Source organism: Chinchilla lanigera, unplaced genomic scaffold, assembly GCF_000276665.1.
Source record: "Chinchilla lanigera isolate Chin_1 unplaced genomic scaffold, ChiLan1.0 scaffold00047, whole genome shotgun sequence".
NCBI lineage: Eukaryota > Metazoa > Chordata > Mammalia > Rodentia > Chinchillidae > Chinchilla > Chinchilla lanigera.
In genome coordinates, this window is record NW_004955448.1 from 16783539 (window position 1) to 16803843 (window position 20305).

Below are 20305 nucleotides of genomic sequence, written 5' to 3' on the forward strand. Positions count from 1 at the left end.
AAAAAGAATTAAGTCACAGTTTAGAAAGAAGTGTATGTATTGAACATCAATTTTCATTTCAAATGTTCTGGAGATGTTTTCTCAACTCACATTGGAAAAAAATAAGTAGATTGACAAATTTTAAGCTTAAAAATTACAATTGAATGATCAGTTCTTTTTAAATTCCCAAATGTTCCTTAGCATGTGCTGTGTTTACCTACATCCTGATATCTGAGAATCTAGGATTCTGGCCCAACTCAGATTTACCAGTGAAGTCATGCAAAAGGCATAATTGGGGGCTCTCTATTTTAGCTCCGCTTTTATAGTAGCAGAAGTCACTACCTAAACTTCAGGGCAAAATTTAGATTTGCATATGGGGATGATCACATATTTTCTGTACAATGTCCAACTTTAAATTTTTAACCTTTTAATAATATAGGGTTGTACGCAATGCTGTCTGTGCGTACACTCAAGAACTAGGAACCGGTACGTTTGGACTACAGACACATGGTACCTGGTTTGATCCTGATCAGAGGTTTCACCGAGGTCTTGGCGATTTCACCTGTCCATTTCCTCAGCTCTGCCAGCTCTGAAATCCTGTCAGTTCTAGCTAGAATACACTAAAATTGCTCATCCATTAAATATTCTAAAGTGATAACAATCAAAAGTTCAGGAGGTTGGAGTGTAAGGACTGGATTTAAAGTTTTAGGGCATGACTTTGCAGTCCAGTTTTTCTAAAAAATTCTTTGCTCCCTGCCAGAGATAGACAGAACCACTTTTATTCAAACAGATATAATACAACGGTAATACATAAATATTTTTCTTTTGTACTATAAATATGGCACTTATTAACAGGTACTTAGATGGATAGATAGATAAATAGATAGACAGACAGATAGATAGATCAGTCGGTCGGTCCGTGGATAGGCGTGAATGGATACAGAATCTGTTTACAGTGCACTTCCAAAAATAGAATCGGCATTATTCACATACTGGCAACACGACAAGCTTAATTTAAAACAAGCAAAAAGATTAATAATTTCCTAGTGATGACATAAAGGTATGGAAAAAGTAGACTAAAGATTCAAATGACCCTGCTGAGAAAGGATTTGCTTGGTCTCGCGAGACCTTTATCACTAACTTTTCCCGTTCTCGTAAACAGTGAATATAAAGTGACAATGGGAAGAGAAGGAGGCCGGGGTGCGCACGTGAGCTGCCAGCGGGGCTGGATCAGCACACAGCCCCACCGTCCCGGAGCAAGCACTGAAACGGGCGGCCCCCTTGCAGCTAACAGGAGCTAAGGGCGTTGCCTGTCACACCTGTCTATTGCAAGTCTGCTTATTCAGTATGTAAGCCTTTTGCCAATCCACAGTCAGAATCAGTAAATGCTTAAAAATCATTGTGTTTGCCATACTGTATACTACGTTAGCAGGGTTTTTCTACTAAATACCTCAGTGAACGTTTTTATATTAAAGTCATCTAACAGTTCTTACTTGAAAAAATATTGTACTATTTTTCTCCAAGAATGAAATTAAATTTAAAATATTAGTTTGAAATTAAAATATTTTCCTCTATTACTCACCTTTAAATGTTACCATAACTATTGTCTTCTCTATTTTCCCAGTGCTTTTCAATAGAAATGAGAGAAGACCCAGCACTGAGACTTGGACGTCATTATACGCAGATTCGTGTTTTCTATCACTGACTTTGATAAAACCACATGTTTCCTAACACTGTGCCTTCTTCCTCAGCAACACTGATTTCATCCATTCAGATCTGTCAATAAATTTAGCTAACACCAACATTTTATTTCAGGCTCTTTGTTCCTTTCAGGAAAAATGTTCATTTCAAAATTTCAGTTGAATTGATTCCCTGCCATGTTGTTATTCACGTAACACTGAAACTCATACAGTTTTCCTTAGACTCAGAAAATACTCTTCTATTTTACCTTTAAAAGTCACAGTCCCTCTTTTAAATTTCAAAGTTCATTTAAACTCAAATATTAACTATTTTATTTCTTGTTAACACTCCATATTTATACTAACAACAGATCTTTAAAGAAATAAGTGAAAAAGCCAGAACTAGGAACTCTGATTCAATTATCACTGAAAACTAGGTTTATGCAAGGGGCTTTCCGTCTTCAAAGCAAAGCTCTGAATTAAACATCTACCTTTCAGGACTTCGGGGCGTGGGGGAAATCTCCATGAGTCCAAAAGAAGGAAAAGAGAAAAAGAAATTTAAAGTTGGGACAGGGGGCGGTAGGCACAAACGAACAGACTCAGTCAGGAGCCTGAACTGCAGCTGGTTTGGCAAGGCCCTGGCCTTGAAGCAAGGCTGGGGACCCGGACCGCTGAGCAGGATCAGCAGCCTAGAGCAGCGGCACACCCCACTCCTGCGGTGGAGAGGCAAGCACATATCAGAGACACACATTTCTCTAGAGGAAAGCATCTAAACGAGTTCTTCAAAGTGCCTAGAGGTCAATACCTGTAAAAAATAAGATAATAATAAAAAGATAGCCAAACACAAAGGAAACAGATCATTGTGAAGGAGAATTTCCAGTGCAAGTAACAGATTTAGATCACCAAAGACTCCAGAGATGGAATTAGTGTACAAAATATAACTAAAGATGAAGTCAAAAATTTTGAAGTCAGAACTCACAGATGAATAAGCAACAATACTCAAAATCAAGACAATAGTCAAAATCATCAAGAAGTTAAAAGACTTTTAGAAAAATATTTATGAAAATTAAAAGCTTAATAAAACTTTATTAAAATTAAAAGTATGGCTTATAGAAAATGTGGACACATTCTCTTAAAAAAAACCCTCATAAAAATGAAGAATATAATCAGAACGACTCTTGATATATGGACAAAAACCTGCACAAGGAGTAGGAAAGAAGTTGATGTGTACTTTTCCTAGAATGATAGTAAAAGAACGAATACATTAAGAAAGACCAGATGTGCTTTCTCAATATTTGAAAGATGTCAGACTTGCCCATAATCACATTCCAATTTGAATAGCAACAGGATTTTTCATGGAGTATCGATTCTAAAATTCACATGGGAGTATAAAATGTTAAAGGGTAGTTGAAACTCGAAAAGAGCAAGACTAAACGGGAGCTGCCCTACTCGATATCACACTGTACAATAAGCTGTGATGAGTAAGCAGTGGTACATTAGTGTAGGAAAGAATTAGATCAACGGAAAGAGTAAAACGCGTAAAAAGAAACCCGTACATGCAGTGACTCATGATGACAGCCACACTCCTCCCAGCAGGAAAGGCAGATTAATCAAAAGATAGTCCTGGATATCCATTTATGGTTTTTAAAAAAAACTTTTTCACAAAAATAAACTACAGTGTCAAAAGCAAAGAATCAAAACACAAGTGTTAGCAGAAATAAGAGGAAGGTGTTTCTATAAACAGGAGGTGTGAAAGAGGTTACTAAGGTAGATACACAACCTAAAGCCATGAAGAAAATAATTTCTAAGACTCAGTCTCACTCAGATTTAAAGCTTTTGGATGAGAAGAATAATATAAGGTTTAAAAATGTAGAAGAGGTAAAATATTGGGGTTTTTTACAACACATATAATAAGCAAGAACTAATCAAAAATTTTTAGCTAGTATAAATAATGAAAAATGTTAAACCTGTTGGAAAATAATCTAAAAGCCATGACCATTTAATACAGAAAAACTCAAGATGTATAAAATGCCAATAAGTATTTGAAAAAGAAACCCTAATATTTGCTCATAAACTTTACAAAAAAAAGAGCACAATGGTGGTTGCCAAGGACAAGCGAAGCAAGAACTTTATAGACTTCTGAGGCAAGCCAGTCAGTACAATACTTTTGCACTGAAATATTTATGAAAAGTCTCTTTAAAACTACATCCCTATTGATCCAATAACATTACATCCAGAAATTAATATAATGTCTTAAAGATATATGTGTGTGTCCATGTGTGTGTCCATGTATGTGTGTAATTCATGGCTAATAAAAGTAAAAATTCAATACAATATCTTTTCTAATCAATAGTGAACAAGTAACTGAATCACAGCAATCTATACCATAAAATACTATGTAATTTTGAAAAATCACATCTGTGTTATACCCATATAGAATGTTCTCTAAGAGATGTTGTTTATGGAAAAACAATTGCAGAAAAACAGATTTTATGTGATACCATTTATGTACAGCCAAAAAAAAACCACACTGTATTTGTATTCGTACACAAGATAATGTGTAAAACATATTATAGCCAGGTGTGATGGCGCAAGCCTATAATCCCAGCAGTCTTGGAAGCTGAGGCAGGAGAATTGCAAGTGCAAGCCCAGCCTGAGCAATTTAGGGATTGAGCAAGTTCTTGTCTCAAAGTAAAAGGGAAAAAAGAAAAGGGCTGGGCATGTAGCTCAGTGTGCAGGCTTTGGGCTCAATCCCTATGCTAGTACCACACACACACACACACACACACACACGGATGTGTGTGCAAAACCACAATAATGTATGAAGTATAAGACAGCACAGTATGAAAGGATACAAAACAAGTGTTAATAATGGTTATTTCTTGGGAAAGAAATTGACTTGCAGGGAAATAAGAAAGAGGAATATTTACTTTGTACATTACATACCTTTCTATTATTCTTATTCCTTAAGGAAAGGGGTTAATACATTTACTTATGCACTTCCCACAAAATGAAAACACTTAGCTCCTGGATTTGTATATGGAAGGTGAAGCGAGGGGCAGTATGTAGGAGAAATTTAAAAAGGCGAGTGGATAAGGTACAATCAGAATGAAAGTCTGTATTTTCCTTGCCAACCATAGTTCTGCAGTAGATCTTCCAGGCTCTGGAAAAGACGAAACCTCCAACAAAGGATTAAGGTAGAAACTGAACTGATTCTGGTGGCAGATGAGGGTGAGCAGCCCTGGAGAGAACAGTCCAGGGCAATAGAAAAGCCTAATTCCTCTTGCTGGCTGGAATGTGAGCCTCCAGCGCAGAGATTCTCCTAGGCCTTTCACTCCCCTGGCGGTTCTTCCTCCACATGACAAAATTAGTGGCTCCCAGCAGGTCTGACCGCGCCTGACTGCCACGTGAAGAGAAACAATTTAGGAGCCCTAAGCAAAGTGAACTGGACTATCATTTAGTATTAATAATTATGAGACCAAACTGTGTAGAAATAATTCATTGTTTAATCATCACTGAGGAGCGGCAATAGAACAATCTTCCGAGCAGAGCTGAAGCAGCAGATCACTTTTGAAAGAAATTATTTAGATTTGAATCTTCTAATTTAGCAAGTCAATGACCAAAGCACAATTCGACTAGAACTCCTTTGAAAAGTGAATGCTCTTTTGTTTTATTTTCCCTGTCCCTAACTTAGCTCCAGGTCTATAAAATATCTTAAAGAACTGTACTGCAATAAAGCAGAAGTTTAGTCTGGTACAGAAAGCTCTGTTGTTTGTTTTAAAGACATAAGGACTGGGATTATTGTGCGTTTATCTGAGAGAAATGGGTTCAGACTAATGCCAGTGACAGCGCGTCAGGCTTTATTACGATGTAATGGTTGAGAAGTCAAAGCAAACGTCTAAGGGCAGAACTGCTTTTGAAAGAGGCCAGGTAGTGTCAACACTGAAGACAGCTGCACATGATCATTCTGAATGTAAGGACAATTTATCACTTGCTTTAGAAGTTACAACATATTTCAGAGAATTCTATAACAAAATATACCCTATTTGTCTCATTTATGTTTGATAAAACTTCATTCATTTAACTATTTATTGAGGACCTCACATGTATGTGGCACAATCCATGGAGGATATAGTCCCTAGCTTCCTGAAGCCTATCATTTCATCAGCAGTTATGTCATTTTAGCCGACATATTCAGCATGAGTTTAATATATTGACATTTGCTAGATACTGGGAAATACAAAAGTGACTTTAGCATATGATTTTTCCCTTCAATCGATTAAAATATATGAAAGGTGCTCTGTCCATCCACAGTACTCCAGTGCAGAGATTCCCAGCTCTCTTGGCAGGTGCGGCCAGTTTCAAGGAAGACAGCTTCTTAGGGGAGAAGGGTAGAGTGGGTCTGGAGGGGGTTCAGGGTCAGAATCGCATTCGGGCTCAGCAGTCTGGATGCCTGCCCTGCACAGTTCACGCAGGAGTTCCACAGCTCCCCTGTGAAGCTCTGAGGACAGTGGTGCCCTGGCTGGAGGCCTGGCGCAGGTGGTAAAGCACCGATGGGGAGTGGCTATACATGCAGTCGAAACGGCCCAGCGAAAACTGCTCACTTCGTGTTGTGTGGCCAGGTTCCTAACAGGCCGCAGAAGGACACAGTTCCTTCTCTAGTAAACAAGTCAGGTTGTGCTACAGTCAGTTATGGAAGTTCTCATTGCTGAGCGATGTCCGAAAGTAAAGGAGCTAAATCTAACGTCCTAGAGGGACATTATAAATGGTTTCATGGGTGAGATTCTTTCCTACTTTAGGTTCATGACAATGTGCCTTCACTTCAAGCTGTGACAAATAATCATCAAATAAAATTATAGGTACCAAGTACTGAGATAGGCACCAAGAACATAAGCTTAAGGAGAAACTGCGCCTTCTTAAAGAAGCAAACTAATAACTTCAGCACAGCATGGCACATACTTTAACCCAGGACACGCAAGATCAGTGCAGAGCACACTGAGAAGCATCCAGGCCTGCAGGAGAGACTCCGGCATCTAGGGGCTGGACACCGGCTCTAGTTAGCGGAGGAGAGGGACCTGAAGAGCAGGAAGAGGCGCATACTGCTGGGCAATAAACGCATGCTGAGAACAGCCGATGGATTCATACAGATCTAGGGTCTTAGGTGACAAGCAGGGAAAGTAAGAAGGGAAATAGGCTGCAAACAAGAGGAGGACCTGGGTTAAATTTTAACTATGTTAAAGGGCAGAGACAGGGACTGGAGAATCTTCCAACTATCTAGCTAGTAGAACGCAAAGTGGATTAGAACCAAGTCAGCCTGAAGGCAAGGGGATGGCTATGGAAGCTTTGTGATGTTGTCGGGAAAGGTAAGATTTTTATTAGAGCAGCAGCATCTAAGATGAAGAAGGGAGACCGATAAGCACGTTTGATGGTAGGATCTATAGGAATTGATGTGTTAACTGGAGAAATCTAAGGGAAACAAGGTTTATATGATAGGTAACATAAAATAAGTAATTTGAGTAAGGTTTAGAGTTGGGATATGGCTAAGGAGTTGAAGATGTATTTCTACGTAGTTTTAACATATATCTATATATACTATATGATATATATGGCATTTTAGCAAAAAATTCAAATTCACTGAGTGTCTCAGTTACTTTTCTTTCATTGCTGAGACAAAATACCAAATACTCCAAATTAAGGGAGGAAAAGTTTATTTAGTTTACAATTTGTGGAGGTTTCAGTCCATACTCCGCTGGCTCCAAGGCAGAGTGGCACATGGCAGAGGGCAACAGTTCATGGGAAAACAGCAAAAACAACAAAAGCAAAAAGGGAGGAGCAGCAAGAGCAAGCCTCTTTCCCTCCCTTATATTATATGCAGGCTACCCGTCCCAGGGCGAGTGTAGCACCCACACCCATAATCCCAGCATCGGACCATGGATCAATCATAAACTCTAGAAGTGTGCTCCATGACTTCATGAGGCTTTGGGGGGACATCCAGACACAAATCATGACACTGAGAAAGTCTGGAGATTTTTTTGTACTAAGCTTATTATTAACTTTCTCTTTATAACCAAATATCTTCAAATCTAGCATATTTTAAATGGGGCTCTAAGTTAGACATTGTGTAAAATGGAAGTTTCACAAAGGCACAAAAGATAAGATTTGTAAAGATTAAGGATTTGCCTAACTGAATATACGTAGTAAATAGTGTTCAATATTCAACTTTGATTACCACACTTGAGTGTCATATATTTTTCCACCGTATTTAAAATATTACATCAAGGATTTTGAGTACAACTCAGTGGTAGACCATTGTGCTTAATGTGTACAAGGCCCTTTGTTTTGTCCCCAGCACCCAAAAATATAAACAAAAGTATCATCAAATATTAATATCAAATAAAAATGGATTGGTATACTTAATTGAAATGTTCTTAATGTACTTACTACTCTTCATATTAATTTAAATCTCTTACTTTATCGAGTCTCTTTAATATCAAACCAACAATAGGTAATTGGATATTCCTATTCACTGTCTTAGCAAAACAACACTACTTCATTCCCACTGCCATTTTCTTTCTACTAAATTAGTGAGAACTTTGGAAACTCTTTAGAGATTACATTTTCAAAGCCCAGTAGAAAGGATTAAATTCATGAGTATTTGTTTTAAATGAGACTTGAATAAATTAATTTGTCTAGCTGGCCAGAAATGTTGTTAATAACCATCAAACTTTTTTTCTAAATATAGATTTTTAAAGACATAATAAGCAATATATGTTAAAATTTTAAGTCCTTGCCAAGAGAAAATCAGCATCACGGTAGATTTCAGTAGGAACTGGTGAGGCAGATCTGAATAAATTAAATGCACAATATTACTTACTTTATCCGCAGAGAAGCTGAAAAGTTGCTTTCTTTCAGCAAAGAACTGGACAGCGATTACACTCGCTGAGTGACCCCGAAGGACACCGACTGGTTTAGAAACAACGTAAGGATTCCAAAGGCAAACTTTACTGTTAATGCCAGCAGTTGCTAATCAGATTTAGAAAAGAAAAAAATATATTTTTAATGGAGCAAATGACCCACAGAAGTTTCTTTTTGCAATGAATTCATCACATTGCATAGGTGGATAAATGCATCCTGATGAATGCTATCACACCCTGTCTTGAAGAAAAAAAAAAAAAAAAAAAAAAAATCTTGCTTTTGCCCAACTGGTCTACCCCAGTACAGCACAAGTTCTGTCAACAGGAACTGTTATAATGGAGGGAGGCGTGGGAAAGGGATTTGCCTAGAGGGTGCAGGGCATGCATGATCTGGAAGAAAAAATATAACTGAAAAGTCAGTGAATTAAGTGGCTGATAATTAAATCTTTTTCAAATTGATTCATCAACCCCTCTAGCCTTCCTAGTAAATCTGTAGTACTCCTTGAAAGTTTATGTTGGCATGTTCCTGAATCTGTACTGCAGGTATGTTTTTAATTATGACTATCTGGTATTACTTTAGGGAAGTTTAGGGATTTAGCCCCTTAGCTAATATCAGCACTCTTAACATGAATACTAACAATTGAAAGAAGATTAATACAACCTATTCCGTAAGCCAAGTATATGCTCTGTAACTGCACTATGAATCTTCAATAATACATCCACACCTCACTTTTTAAAAAGGATACATACATTTATTTCTTTAAAATTCTGGCAATTTCCTCATGCCAGCAGAGTTCTATTTCTTGTATGTATCTTCTATGGCTACATTCAGTTCCAATTGTTCAGTGAACACAGAAGGAATGTGAAACGTCTCAGACCTAAGGTGAACCCCACTAACTAATCTCTAGCATACTGTACTTTTAAAAGCAGAAATACTTTCTGTAATGGTTACTACTGAGTGTTTATGAGTTAATCTTTTGTTAACTAGAACTACACATTCTATAGGTATTCCAGTAAACTGAGGTTTATATCCATAATGACCTGGTACCAAGACAAAAAATTTCCCTTTTCTTCAATTTCAGGAGACCTCAGCTATAAACACATTTTATCACCTTGAAAATGTAAAATGAGCTAATACTTTTGATGAAAAAAATTTGTTTTCTAATTACTTAGAAAAAATCTCTTTGATACTTGATTTGTTTAGCCATCTTCCACAAATATTTGATATACTTTAAGCTTAATTATGCATTTTTAAAATAAGAAAGGTACTCTTAGAAGAAGAGTTATTTCATTTATATTTTTTAAATCCACTTTACATAAAAGTGGATACATGTCACTCTACCATATATACTTCCAATCTGCTCCTAACATAGATGTGCTGGTGACATTAGTGAAGTCACAAGTATTAAATATATCAGAACTGTACCTCATTTTATAATGCTTGAACACATATATATGTGTATCAATTCATAACTTAGAGATTGTCTAGATATTTCAGTTAAATAGTTATGCCTCAAATCCTTTATATTTCCTCAACTTTAATATGCCTTTTCCTCAAAAGAATTCTAATAAACTAAAGCTAGGATGACCTGCAAATGTTAAAAAATAATCATTACAGATTCTATTCTGAAAAGTAATTGGACAACATCCTACATTTTTTTCAGTTTTCTAGTGGACTCGTGTGTGTGTGTGTGTGTGTGTGTGTGTGTGTGTGTGTGTGTCTAGCTGCAGTGAAAATGCTCTTTGTTTGTGTGCAGCGTTTGGTGGTTGGGGAAGACGGCCAGTGCAGATGCGGTACAAACTGCCCTCTTCCTCCACATTGTTAGGCATCCCCCACCACTTCTAGTAAAAAGACTCACTAAGGCACGGGGTGCTTTCTTATATTTTCACCCCAATGCTGTTCATATATACTACGCATCATAGTGCATCATTATCAGACATTCTCAGGCAATAAAGTGTGAGCTGCTCAAGTTGGTCTCTCTGGCAGTAAAGCACCAAGGTGAAGCTCCATGCGTACAAATGTGCATCTCAGACCATTGAAGAGGCCCTCGCAGTCACCATGATTTATTTACTTACCAATTAGATTGAGCAGAGAGTGGTAATCAAAAGCATGAATGCCCTGGGCAATGCTGAAGGATGTCACTTCCAGATGATGTTTTGACTTCTCTCTCCAAGCCAGCACCACGGTGTTCGTACTGTTGGTTGTACTGGAAATGACGGCACCCAAAGACGCACTGTAAGTAACTGAAAAAAAGTTAAGCAGAGGGAAGCAACTTTTTTCACAAGATATTATCAAAATAGAGCTGCTTAAGTATACAGTGTTAAAATTAAACTCAGAAACACCCGGCTCACCCTTTTTGCACCTCCCACCAAAGAATCCACAGTGCGAAGTCAGGGCAAATTCTGCTCTCAGCCTTTCCTCCCATTCTAGCGGTACCTGCATTTTCTACGGGAGCACGTGGCTGGAAACAGTGTTAAACTAACCACAACAATCATGCAGGAGCCTGCGAATGTGAAATGAATAGTGGGCCAAGATGCCATGCTCTCTCTCCTGGACTTGGAACAGGCCAGCAAAACCTTACCGACCATCTGCTGCTCCCCAAAGGCCCAGCTCAGAGGAGGGCTTATTCGAATTTTGCTGCTCTAGCGTGTTTGACCGTAGAATGGACTCCCTGCCTGCCACGTGTCACAAAGACAGCCAGGGCTCAAGTCGAGATGGCTGCCCGTGTGCTCCCTGTGACCCAGCGCCAGGTGCTATGGAGCAAAACCTCACCCACCAAGCGAGAACGGCCTGTTCCCTGCGATCCCGAGGCCCTGTCCTTTCCGCCCAGACTCGCAACCTCCAAAAGGATGCAGCAGTCGGAGCTGCTCTTTGACCGACATCAAAGCAGCATGCACTCCACAGTGAGGTGGGAGTTCTCTCCTGCACTTTAGAATGATTTGTGCCCGGCACAGAAAGAGTTCTGATTTGACCTAAAGATCAATACTCCTGCCTCACACGAGGGAAACTTCTTCTCTTTTACAGCTTAAAGACAGCTGCTTAGAGAGAATGGCTCTTAGGAAACTTCGGATTTGCGTCTTACGTAGAATGAAGGGCGATAGTCCAGGAAGAAACTTCCCAGTGGTACGCTGCCTTTTCTGTGCAACCCCAATGAAAATATTCGCGAAAGCATTAGACTGCTTTCTCATATTTTCCCCGTGTGGGTCATACACAAGATACACCATCGTGCATCATTATCAGACTCTCTCAGGCAATGAAATATGGGCTTTTACTTTTAAAACTCACGAAACTAAAGACTGCCCCTTGTTCTAGATTAAAAGATGCTTGTTTAGAAAACAGCTTTGGAGTGTAGAGAGAGTTTCCAGAATAAGGAAGACAGTGCCATCCTCTAAAATAGAAGGAGGGGTGCATTCGTCAGGCATCTCCAACCTATTGGCCTCCCTGGAATTGTCTTGAGCTACATATAAAACACACAGCATAGTTCATGTACATAAGTAACAAAATTTCCTTTTTAAATATTTTTGTTACAGGATTTTTAGTAAGAGGGCGAGCACCCTGCAGGCCACGGGGTGGACAGAGGGCAAGATTCAAGTTCCTGGAGTTTGGGCTCGGCTCGTGTACTGTGATACATCACGTGCTCCAGGATTCATCCAGCTCCACCTTTGCTGCCTTTTGCAGTCGTGGCGAGGGGGACTGAGACAAACACTGGACTTAGGTTACTTGTCTCCTGGGAGTAGCAAGATTATCCTCTGGCATATCCGTGAGATGTCTTATTCCAAGTGAGCCCCACCATATTTTTATTACTGGCTGTACTAGAAATGATAAGCTGAGCTTTTGAGAGTTAATGAGAAAAAAGCACAAAAGTTAAGACCTTTCACAGTTCCAGACTGGCGCTGTTATGCCAGATATTCTATTCTTCCCAATTCATATGCAGAAGCGCTACCTCTTCAAGGAGATGCTGTTAAGAAGTAGTTCCTTTGAAAGAGGCATTTAGGTCGTCAGGGAAAAGTCCTCATAAACGGGATGAGCGTCCTCATAATAGGGGCCTCAGGGACACTGTTTGGCCTTCCACTATGTGAGGACAAAAGCTGTGTAAATCAGGAAGAAGCCCTCGGTAGATGCTACACTGTTCAGTACCTTTCCTGGACTTTTCAGCCCCCAGGACCGAACAAATAAGATTCCGTTGTTTATGGGCCACCCAAACCATAATACAGTATTATTACAGTAGCTTGAAAAACCTAAAAGGAGAACCTTTACACAAAAGTATTTGTCAAGGTACCCCTCATTAAAAAATTAAATAGAACATCTAGTTTTGTTATTTTGGTGAATGAATTTAGCTTGATTTGCCTGTGTATATAAGTACATGCATTTATGCATATAGATATGTGTGTCTATATGTACACATATAAATATGTATAAACAAAGTCCAAATAATTACCTAAGGTGAGAAAATTCTGAGAAACACAAGGGCTCACTATATTACTTTTCCTTTGACCTATTCTACTGGGTTAGTCATTAAAAAAGCAACTAGGAATTATTCATTAAAGAGCTAATATGAACAGGAGTAGCTTAATTTAACCTATTTCATGTTTACCTTCCTAGGAAATAGATGGCTTACCATGACCAATTTATAAGCAAATTAATTAAATTAACATTATTCTGTGTGTCATCTACAGATACCCTCTCTCAAAATATGGCATCCAATCTTGAAAGATTTATTAAGCATCTACTCTATGCCTTGTGCTGTGACAGGAATAATAAGAGAATAAATAAATACAGCCTACATCTTGATGGTATAGCTCTATGCTCGGAAAAAAGACAGGTAGATCAAAAGTTAAAGAATATTTTAGCATATAACAAAGTGCTAAAGAAAACTTGAATGTTGTAATAGAGATTAGAAGAAATCAGTGCAGATTTCAGAGTTTTGAAGATGTTAAATGAACACAAAAAGCACTACAAGAAATAAGAGGTCGTGACAAAATATCTGCGTGGTAATAAAAGATAAAGTTTAGAATCTCAAGATGAAAGAGAACTCGCCTACCTCTTACAATGCAGATAAAGAAATCAACTCACACACACAGGGTCAACAAACTGACCAAGGTTAGCAACTGACTGTGGCTAAGCTCAGATCTGGAGTCCTGCAATTAACTCCGAGTTTAGTGTAGCTTCATGTTAGATAGCATGCGATATAAAACAAAGTTTTGTGCATTAGGAGCAGAGCCAGAGAATAAATTCAAAAATAAGGCCAGATCTTGTGACAACCAGAACAGGGCTTCTCAGATTTTAACAGACACATGAGTCACCTGGAGATCACTGTTAAAGAGCAGAGTTTTCATTCTGTAAACCTGGGGTTTGGCATTTCTCACACATTTCCAAGGTGTTGCTGCTGAGAACCCCTGAAAACCGCTCTTTCAGTAAGAAGGCGCTGGAGCGGGTTCCACGAGTAATGGCGTCACGCGTACCCCGCTGAATCACCCGCACTTCTTAAAACTTGGGAAACCAAACACTCCTTGGGCAATTCGATGAAAGTTGCACATGCTAAAACTTCCCCATGACCTTTTATAAAGCCCAGCGCTGGGTGATAAACCTCTGCGCACAAGGGAATTTTGGCTTGGTAAAAAAATCTCCACCTGCTCTCTCCAAGGCTTTCTTAAAGTTTTTATTACTAGTAATGGCCAAGGCCCACATCGGATTCATCTTTTTAACTTTTACTTCCTTAACGTGAAAGAATTTAACTGTCCTTTGATGCTGTGATCCTTTTAATGATAAAAAACAATTCCTTCTAGAAAAAAGGGGGGCTTGGGCCCGGATGAGATTTCAGAAGGAGGACCAAAGCAGAGCGGCCTCACGGAGCAGGAAGCACACAGAGTAACTCACCCTCAGGTGTGCCACAGAACACAGAAGGACCGCCGAAGGGCGGAATGGTTTATTTCCAAGCTGACTAGAATTTGCATGGATGGTGTGCTTCTTGTTCTTCCTGCATTCTGCAATTTCTCCTTGACTATGGATTACTTTTATAATGACGAGGATTTATTGAACTCCTCCAATGCACCGGGCAGCATGCCTGGAGCCCTGCCCCTGTAATACTCTTCAGTGAGTGAACTACCCCGAGTTCACTGTGATGAGAGAGACACGCTGAGATTCAACTTGCCCGACGGTATGCAGCTAATTACAGGTGAGGACGAGATTGCACCCCTCCTGCCCGGCTGTGAGCGCTCCTTTCGTGGACCATCGCACGCCCCTCTTCTGCTGAGCCACACCGCTATGGGAATACGAGCGCCAGACCTGGGTCTCCTTCGGTCACCAGCCACTTTTGTGCCCCACTCATCCAGACCAAGCCCCCGCTTCATCCGCGGCTTTCCTTGCTTGATAGCTTCACTTTTCTTGCCGGTTAGCCCCGCAGGAATTGTATTCTTATGTCCTTTTTTTCTCTCTTTACCTTACTCTCTCGTTTACTGTCCTGCTTGGAAAGGAAGGAAAGAAGGGACACGGGGATGGAGGGAGGGCGGGCCCCTTTTCAGGTTCTATGAAAGCGAGTGGTTTGCACTTCATTAAGAAGAAATTAATTTCAGGGTCATAAGGGCCAGTGATCACCCATTACGCCAGGACAACTGTACTGAGCTACCAATGAACCCGATGGCATGTATCCCCATTCAGAAAGCAACTGCACCAGCAACATGGTTATTATAATTTAATATGCTCAGTACTGTAAGAACGAAAGTAGATACCATAACACTATAATAACATCTTCAAATCCACGCGAATTCCATAGTATAATTACAGTACAACCGAAATAAAATGTTTCTACCCTGGACTTTCCTCTGTCATGCATTGCCCCATTACCCCAACTATCCTCCATGGTTTTGAGCTGATAAAGACATCACAAATGGGGCTGGGGATTTAGCTCAGCGGCAAAAGCGCTTGCCTGGCAAGCGCAAGGTCGTGAGTTCGGTTCCCGGTACCGGAGAAAAACCAAAAAAAAAAAAAAAAAAAAAAAGACATCACAAAGTACATTTGGCTGTGATCCACAGAGTGTTGTTTTAAGATGTAAATCTGCAAGTTATCAAGTGACATTTATAGGCCTGCAGTGTTATGCACTGGGGGATCAACAATTCACACTGTATTCTAAACCAAGCAATAAATTGCTCCTGATTAAACTGCAGAGCACTGGAATTCCTAAGGATGCTCCTGTGAAAGGTGAGAAAAAAAGCCATTTCATTAAAAATCAAATTAGCTGATAAATAAAATTGTTTTCCTCATTTCTTGGGATAAGCTAGGGAAACGATAGGTTGCAACAGCAAAGTTTTAAAATATCAAGTTAGGCCTGGGATGATCTGGTAAAATAAATTGTTTTTAACATTCTCAATGAGTTTAGAAGCTAGAAGAAGAACGTATCTTTAAGTGACTTTATGTAATGTTCTGAGAGGGGAAAAGACGACTTTTCTGATCATTGTCCCTGTTTATGCTGTCAAAATCACTGTGTAACAGCAATTAGCCCAAGTGGAAAAGTGTTTCAAAAATGAGAAATGATACGGAAAAGCCAAGTCATGCTATTAAATGCGCTTAGAGGACAGGGTGGGTGACTAACACACGCCAACACGTAAGAGGCTGCGTTGTGGGGGACCCTGGGCCACTGCTACCCAGGGATTCTTACTCATTCTTTCCGGCTTTGACCTCGTGAATCACGTGACTTAGAATGGCCCCTATTCTGGAACTTTCTTTGATGTGTTCTTGTTTGAGGACTGTTACTCCCGGTTGTACGTCTTACCCTGAGTGTGGAGACCCAGCCCCTGAGACCACCACAGGTCTCTGAGCAGTCGACAGCCATCCTTTCAAAGAAAGCAAAGCGAGAACAACTGTACCAATTTCATCTTTCAAAATCCAAATGCACTTTAAAATATACAAATCCAGCGTAGCTAAGCATGTTAAAAACAATAATGCCATTAATTTAACGACTTCTCAAAATAGGAAGGGGACCCGTGTTCACAGTACACAAGCTCCCCTTTCGCCGCCCTGCGGAGCGAGCTGCAGGGAAGGATACTTTCCCCGAGCCCGCGCCACCGGCCACGGCCGCTCTCAGGACAGCAGGGCCTGCAGCGAGGGCCGCGGGGTCGGGCTTCTCAGCCGTGCGGCCTCGTCTTGGCGGGAGGGCTGACTTAGGTGCGGGCCGCGGGGCAGCACCCGGGCCAGACCCTGGGTCCGGCCTCTCCTCCAGCCCTGGACCCTGGGTCCGGCCTCTCCTCCAGCCCTGGACCCTGGGTCCGGCCTCTCCTCCAGCCCTGGTCCCGCTCAGTTAGGAAGGCGCCCGAGGAAGGGCCTTGCGGCTGCGTTTCGAATTCTCTGGCGCCCGCTCCATTACTTAGTGCGGCAGGGAGCGACTTTGTTATCAGTTCAAGCTGTTGTATTTTTTTTCTAGCCCTGGTCAAGCAAAGACGGGAAGGTACCTTTCAACATTTGAAAAGTGGGCTTGCTCTTCTCATCTTCATGCCCAGCCTTTCAATAGCTGTGCTCCCAGGCTACGGTTTCCAGTGATACTGCCTGTGCTGGAAGTCAGTTATCGAAGGAAAATCCTCTGACGTGCAGGACATTTGTGTCGGTTATTGCCCCACATCTCCATATGAGCTTCACAAGCATTTCAGAAAGCAATTGTTTTTCTATTGAAATGTGACACAATGACTCAGGCAGGATGAACCATTTTCCCCCTGACATTTCAGGTAAGAAGTCTGAGCCTTACCCAAGCCTGCTCAACTAGTTCTTTCTTCCCCCGGTGGTACAGCCCCTCCTCACAGAGAACAAAATCGCCAAAAGTATTTCTCGAAGAGCTGTAAGAATGCTATCTCTTGTCGCTGGGGGTGAAAGTAGTACCACATTAAAGCACGGCTGATTGCTCCCGCCGGAGTGAGGCGCGGAGACCAGCGTGAGGAGCCGCGGTCACGGTGCCCGCGCTGTGCTGCCTTTGACGCACTCCTCCCCCGACTCTTCCTGCTGCTTCACGTCGCTCTTCCTCCAGCTTCCTCGCCCTGAGACAGCTGAGTCTCAAGCAGCAAGTTTCATGCCTAAGCTTCAGGTCTCCAAGGCTGAGTCTAAGTCCCGAGATGCTGGAGGCGCTCGAGCTTCGCACTCAAACCCTCAAGGTCGGCCTGCGGCAGCTCGCTCACCTGCTCACACCCGCCTTCCCTTTTAAGGAGCCTCTTCTACATTTTCTCCAGCACCCATCATTAGAATGTGGAAGTGAACATGATTTGATCCTGTTTTTCTGGCCTTCACATTTTCTTTTCACAGTAAATAACCCCCACTTTTATAAGAAAATGGGTTCTGCAACTATGAAGCCTAATTTCTTTTGTTTTTTTTGTTTTTTATTTTTTGTTTTCAGTACCAGGAATCGAACTCACGACCTTGTGCTTGCCAGGCAGGCGCTGTGCTGCTGAGCTAAATCCCCAGCGCCCCCTCATTTCTTTTGGCACTTTTTCTTTGAAAATATTTTTAATAACATGCACTCGAGGATTTAATCCACTCAGTTGCAAGTTGGTTTTTTTCACAATCAAAACATTGAATCCCGTAAAGGCAATGAGTAGAATTATTAAGTAGAGACACAAAATACTTTGAAAAGAAAAAAAAAGAAAGGAAAATCAATGCAATGTAACTCACATAAGCTTTACGATTTTGACGTCTCCCAGTGTCAAAATGTGGCCCAGCTTTTCAGCATCAGCTTGATATACTGCCGGTTCTTTCCCACCCTGAACCAAGCTCAACAGGACATTTCCTCACTGCAGTGCCCTTGTCAAATAAATTGCCTGTTACTCCCTAGAGTAACGATCACAGACCTCCAGTACGCAGTGTGCAGTGCACATGGAGGCTCGGTTTTACTGACTGCCTGCTGGGCTTTGGGTGCTTGAAAGTTCATGATAACAAATGTAAACCTTGAAGTAATTATTTATAAGTCCTTTAGTTAGTCGGCATATTAGAAGATGAGTTTACTAGGACTGGCCTACACATCAGAATCAGTTGAATTATATCAATGCTTAGAACTATGCCCGTGACATAGTAGTTACTTAAAAACTCTGTCCGGGGGACACCACATAGACGCTCCTACAGCCACACTGAGGGATGGTTAAAGCGACTAACTGATCCCAAAAAAGAAAAAAAGTAAATTCTCAACAATGTTTACGGCAAATTTACTAGTTAAAGAGCGTTGCGCTGGACTGCTTCCTCTAACCAAGACAAAGTAATAAAGACTAAATTTAATCTCTGGAAAACTGGGCAAATATTGGTAACAGTATTTTCAGACATTTGAAAATAGGAGTGAAAATCTGTGAGCCACAGGGTAAGAGAAGCAATGAAGTGAACCGTATCATCAGCCTCAGGATTCTTAGAAGAAGTTTCCACACTTAGGTAAAGACAGAAAGAAACCACACGGAGTCCGGCAACCTCCTGAGCGTGGGAAAGGAAGACCGAGGGTGAGGAGGGTGGACAGTGAGTCAGAGGTTTCGGAGCAGAGCGCTGGAGAGCAGAGTAACTGGGTCCTCACCAAAGGGCAGCAGGAAAGGACAGAGCAACAAAAACAGGAAAGTTTCTAGAGAAACCGATACTGCAGATCCGCATATCCGAGTCTCGGTGCAGAGGAAACACACGCATGCGCACCTGGAGGGCTGAGGCACATCATCACCAAATTCCTTGAAATAAGTAATTACGAGAAAATCTTACAAAGCATGCTGGTATGTGTTTATGCCATAGTAAACACTAAGGGAAATAGAAGGCACATTGTCGGCCTCAAGAAGGATGCTTTAATTTATGTTTAAATGTCAGTATAACCTGCACGTAATAAATTCAAATTTCCTTCTGCCGTTAGGAGGGTGATGAAGGGCAGTAGGGTTGGGTGCTAAGAGATTTAAATGAAGCTGAGGCAGGGTCAAAAAGGATCTTTTAATTTTCTTCCTGAGCATGAACAAGGCGTTTAGATATTACTCATCTCCAGAAATAAACAGTCTAAGTTTAAAGCTTACCTGTTATATCCTCAATCTTTTCAAAGTTATTCTACAGGATATTTCTCTTTATTTCTCATACTTATTTAAGATCATGGGGCCCAAATAATACACCCTTCCTCAGAGAACCAACTACAAGTAGATTTTAAGAGTCATTACTTTATTGTTATTTGGTCTGTGGTTTATATATCAAAATGTGTTTTTTTGAAAACCTGTAATAGCTTTGCTCTGTTCACTTCTAGTGCTTTGATTTTGATTTAAGTGCTATGAAAATTTAACATACTACTTTGTGCCTGTCACTCTTAGTGGATGGCTAAAAATCATCGTCTGTTTTTTCCTCAATATCATGCTGAAATTAAAGGATGAATAAAATGTAGCAAACACATGATGTGATTGACGTTAAAGAAATACACTAACGGTATACTTCCTCATATAGAGTGCGACTGTTGTGGGTATACATTGGAGAATTACTATACCTTTCTGAAAGCCAAAGAGGGAAAAGCTACCATAAAATCCAACAGTAGAATCCATTTTATTCTCTTTTTTCAACTCTATTTTTAAAAGACCAACAGCGTTTATTTCATTAAATCTTATTAAAGTCGATGAAACTGTTAATTTCCATCTTTCAGTGGGCGTTCCTTAAAGTGGCTATTTGGAAGTGAGAAAATCACCACGGTGTTTCAGTGTCTGGACCAGTGCACTAGAGCCTATATTGCACATTTGGGTCTGCAACCACCAGATACAAATATC

General features: G+C 40.6%; 1 protein-coding gene across 6 annotated transcripts in view; it reads right to left on the bottom strand.

Annotated features, from left to right (window-relative positions):
* The window catches only part of Wdr49 (WD repeat domain 49), a 138940-nt gene that overhangs the window by 82298 nt on the left and 36337 nt on the right, over window positions 1-20305 (bottom strand). For all 6 annotated transcript variants that reach the window (XM_013518660.1, XM_013518658.1, XM_013518662.1 and 3 more), the window contains 2 exons: window positions 10649-10816; window positions 8533-8681 (listed from right to left, as the gene is read on the bottom strand). In XM_013518660.1, coding sequence (XP_013374114.1) covers window positions 8533-8681; window positions 10649-10816 — 317 coding nt within the window. The remainder of the gene's footprint in view (window positions 1-8532; window positions 8682-10648; window positions 10817-20305) is intronic.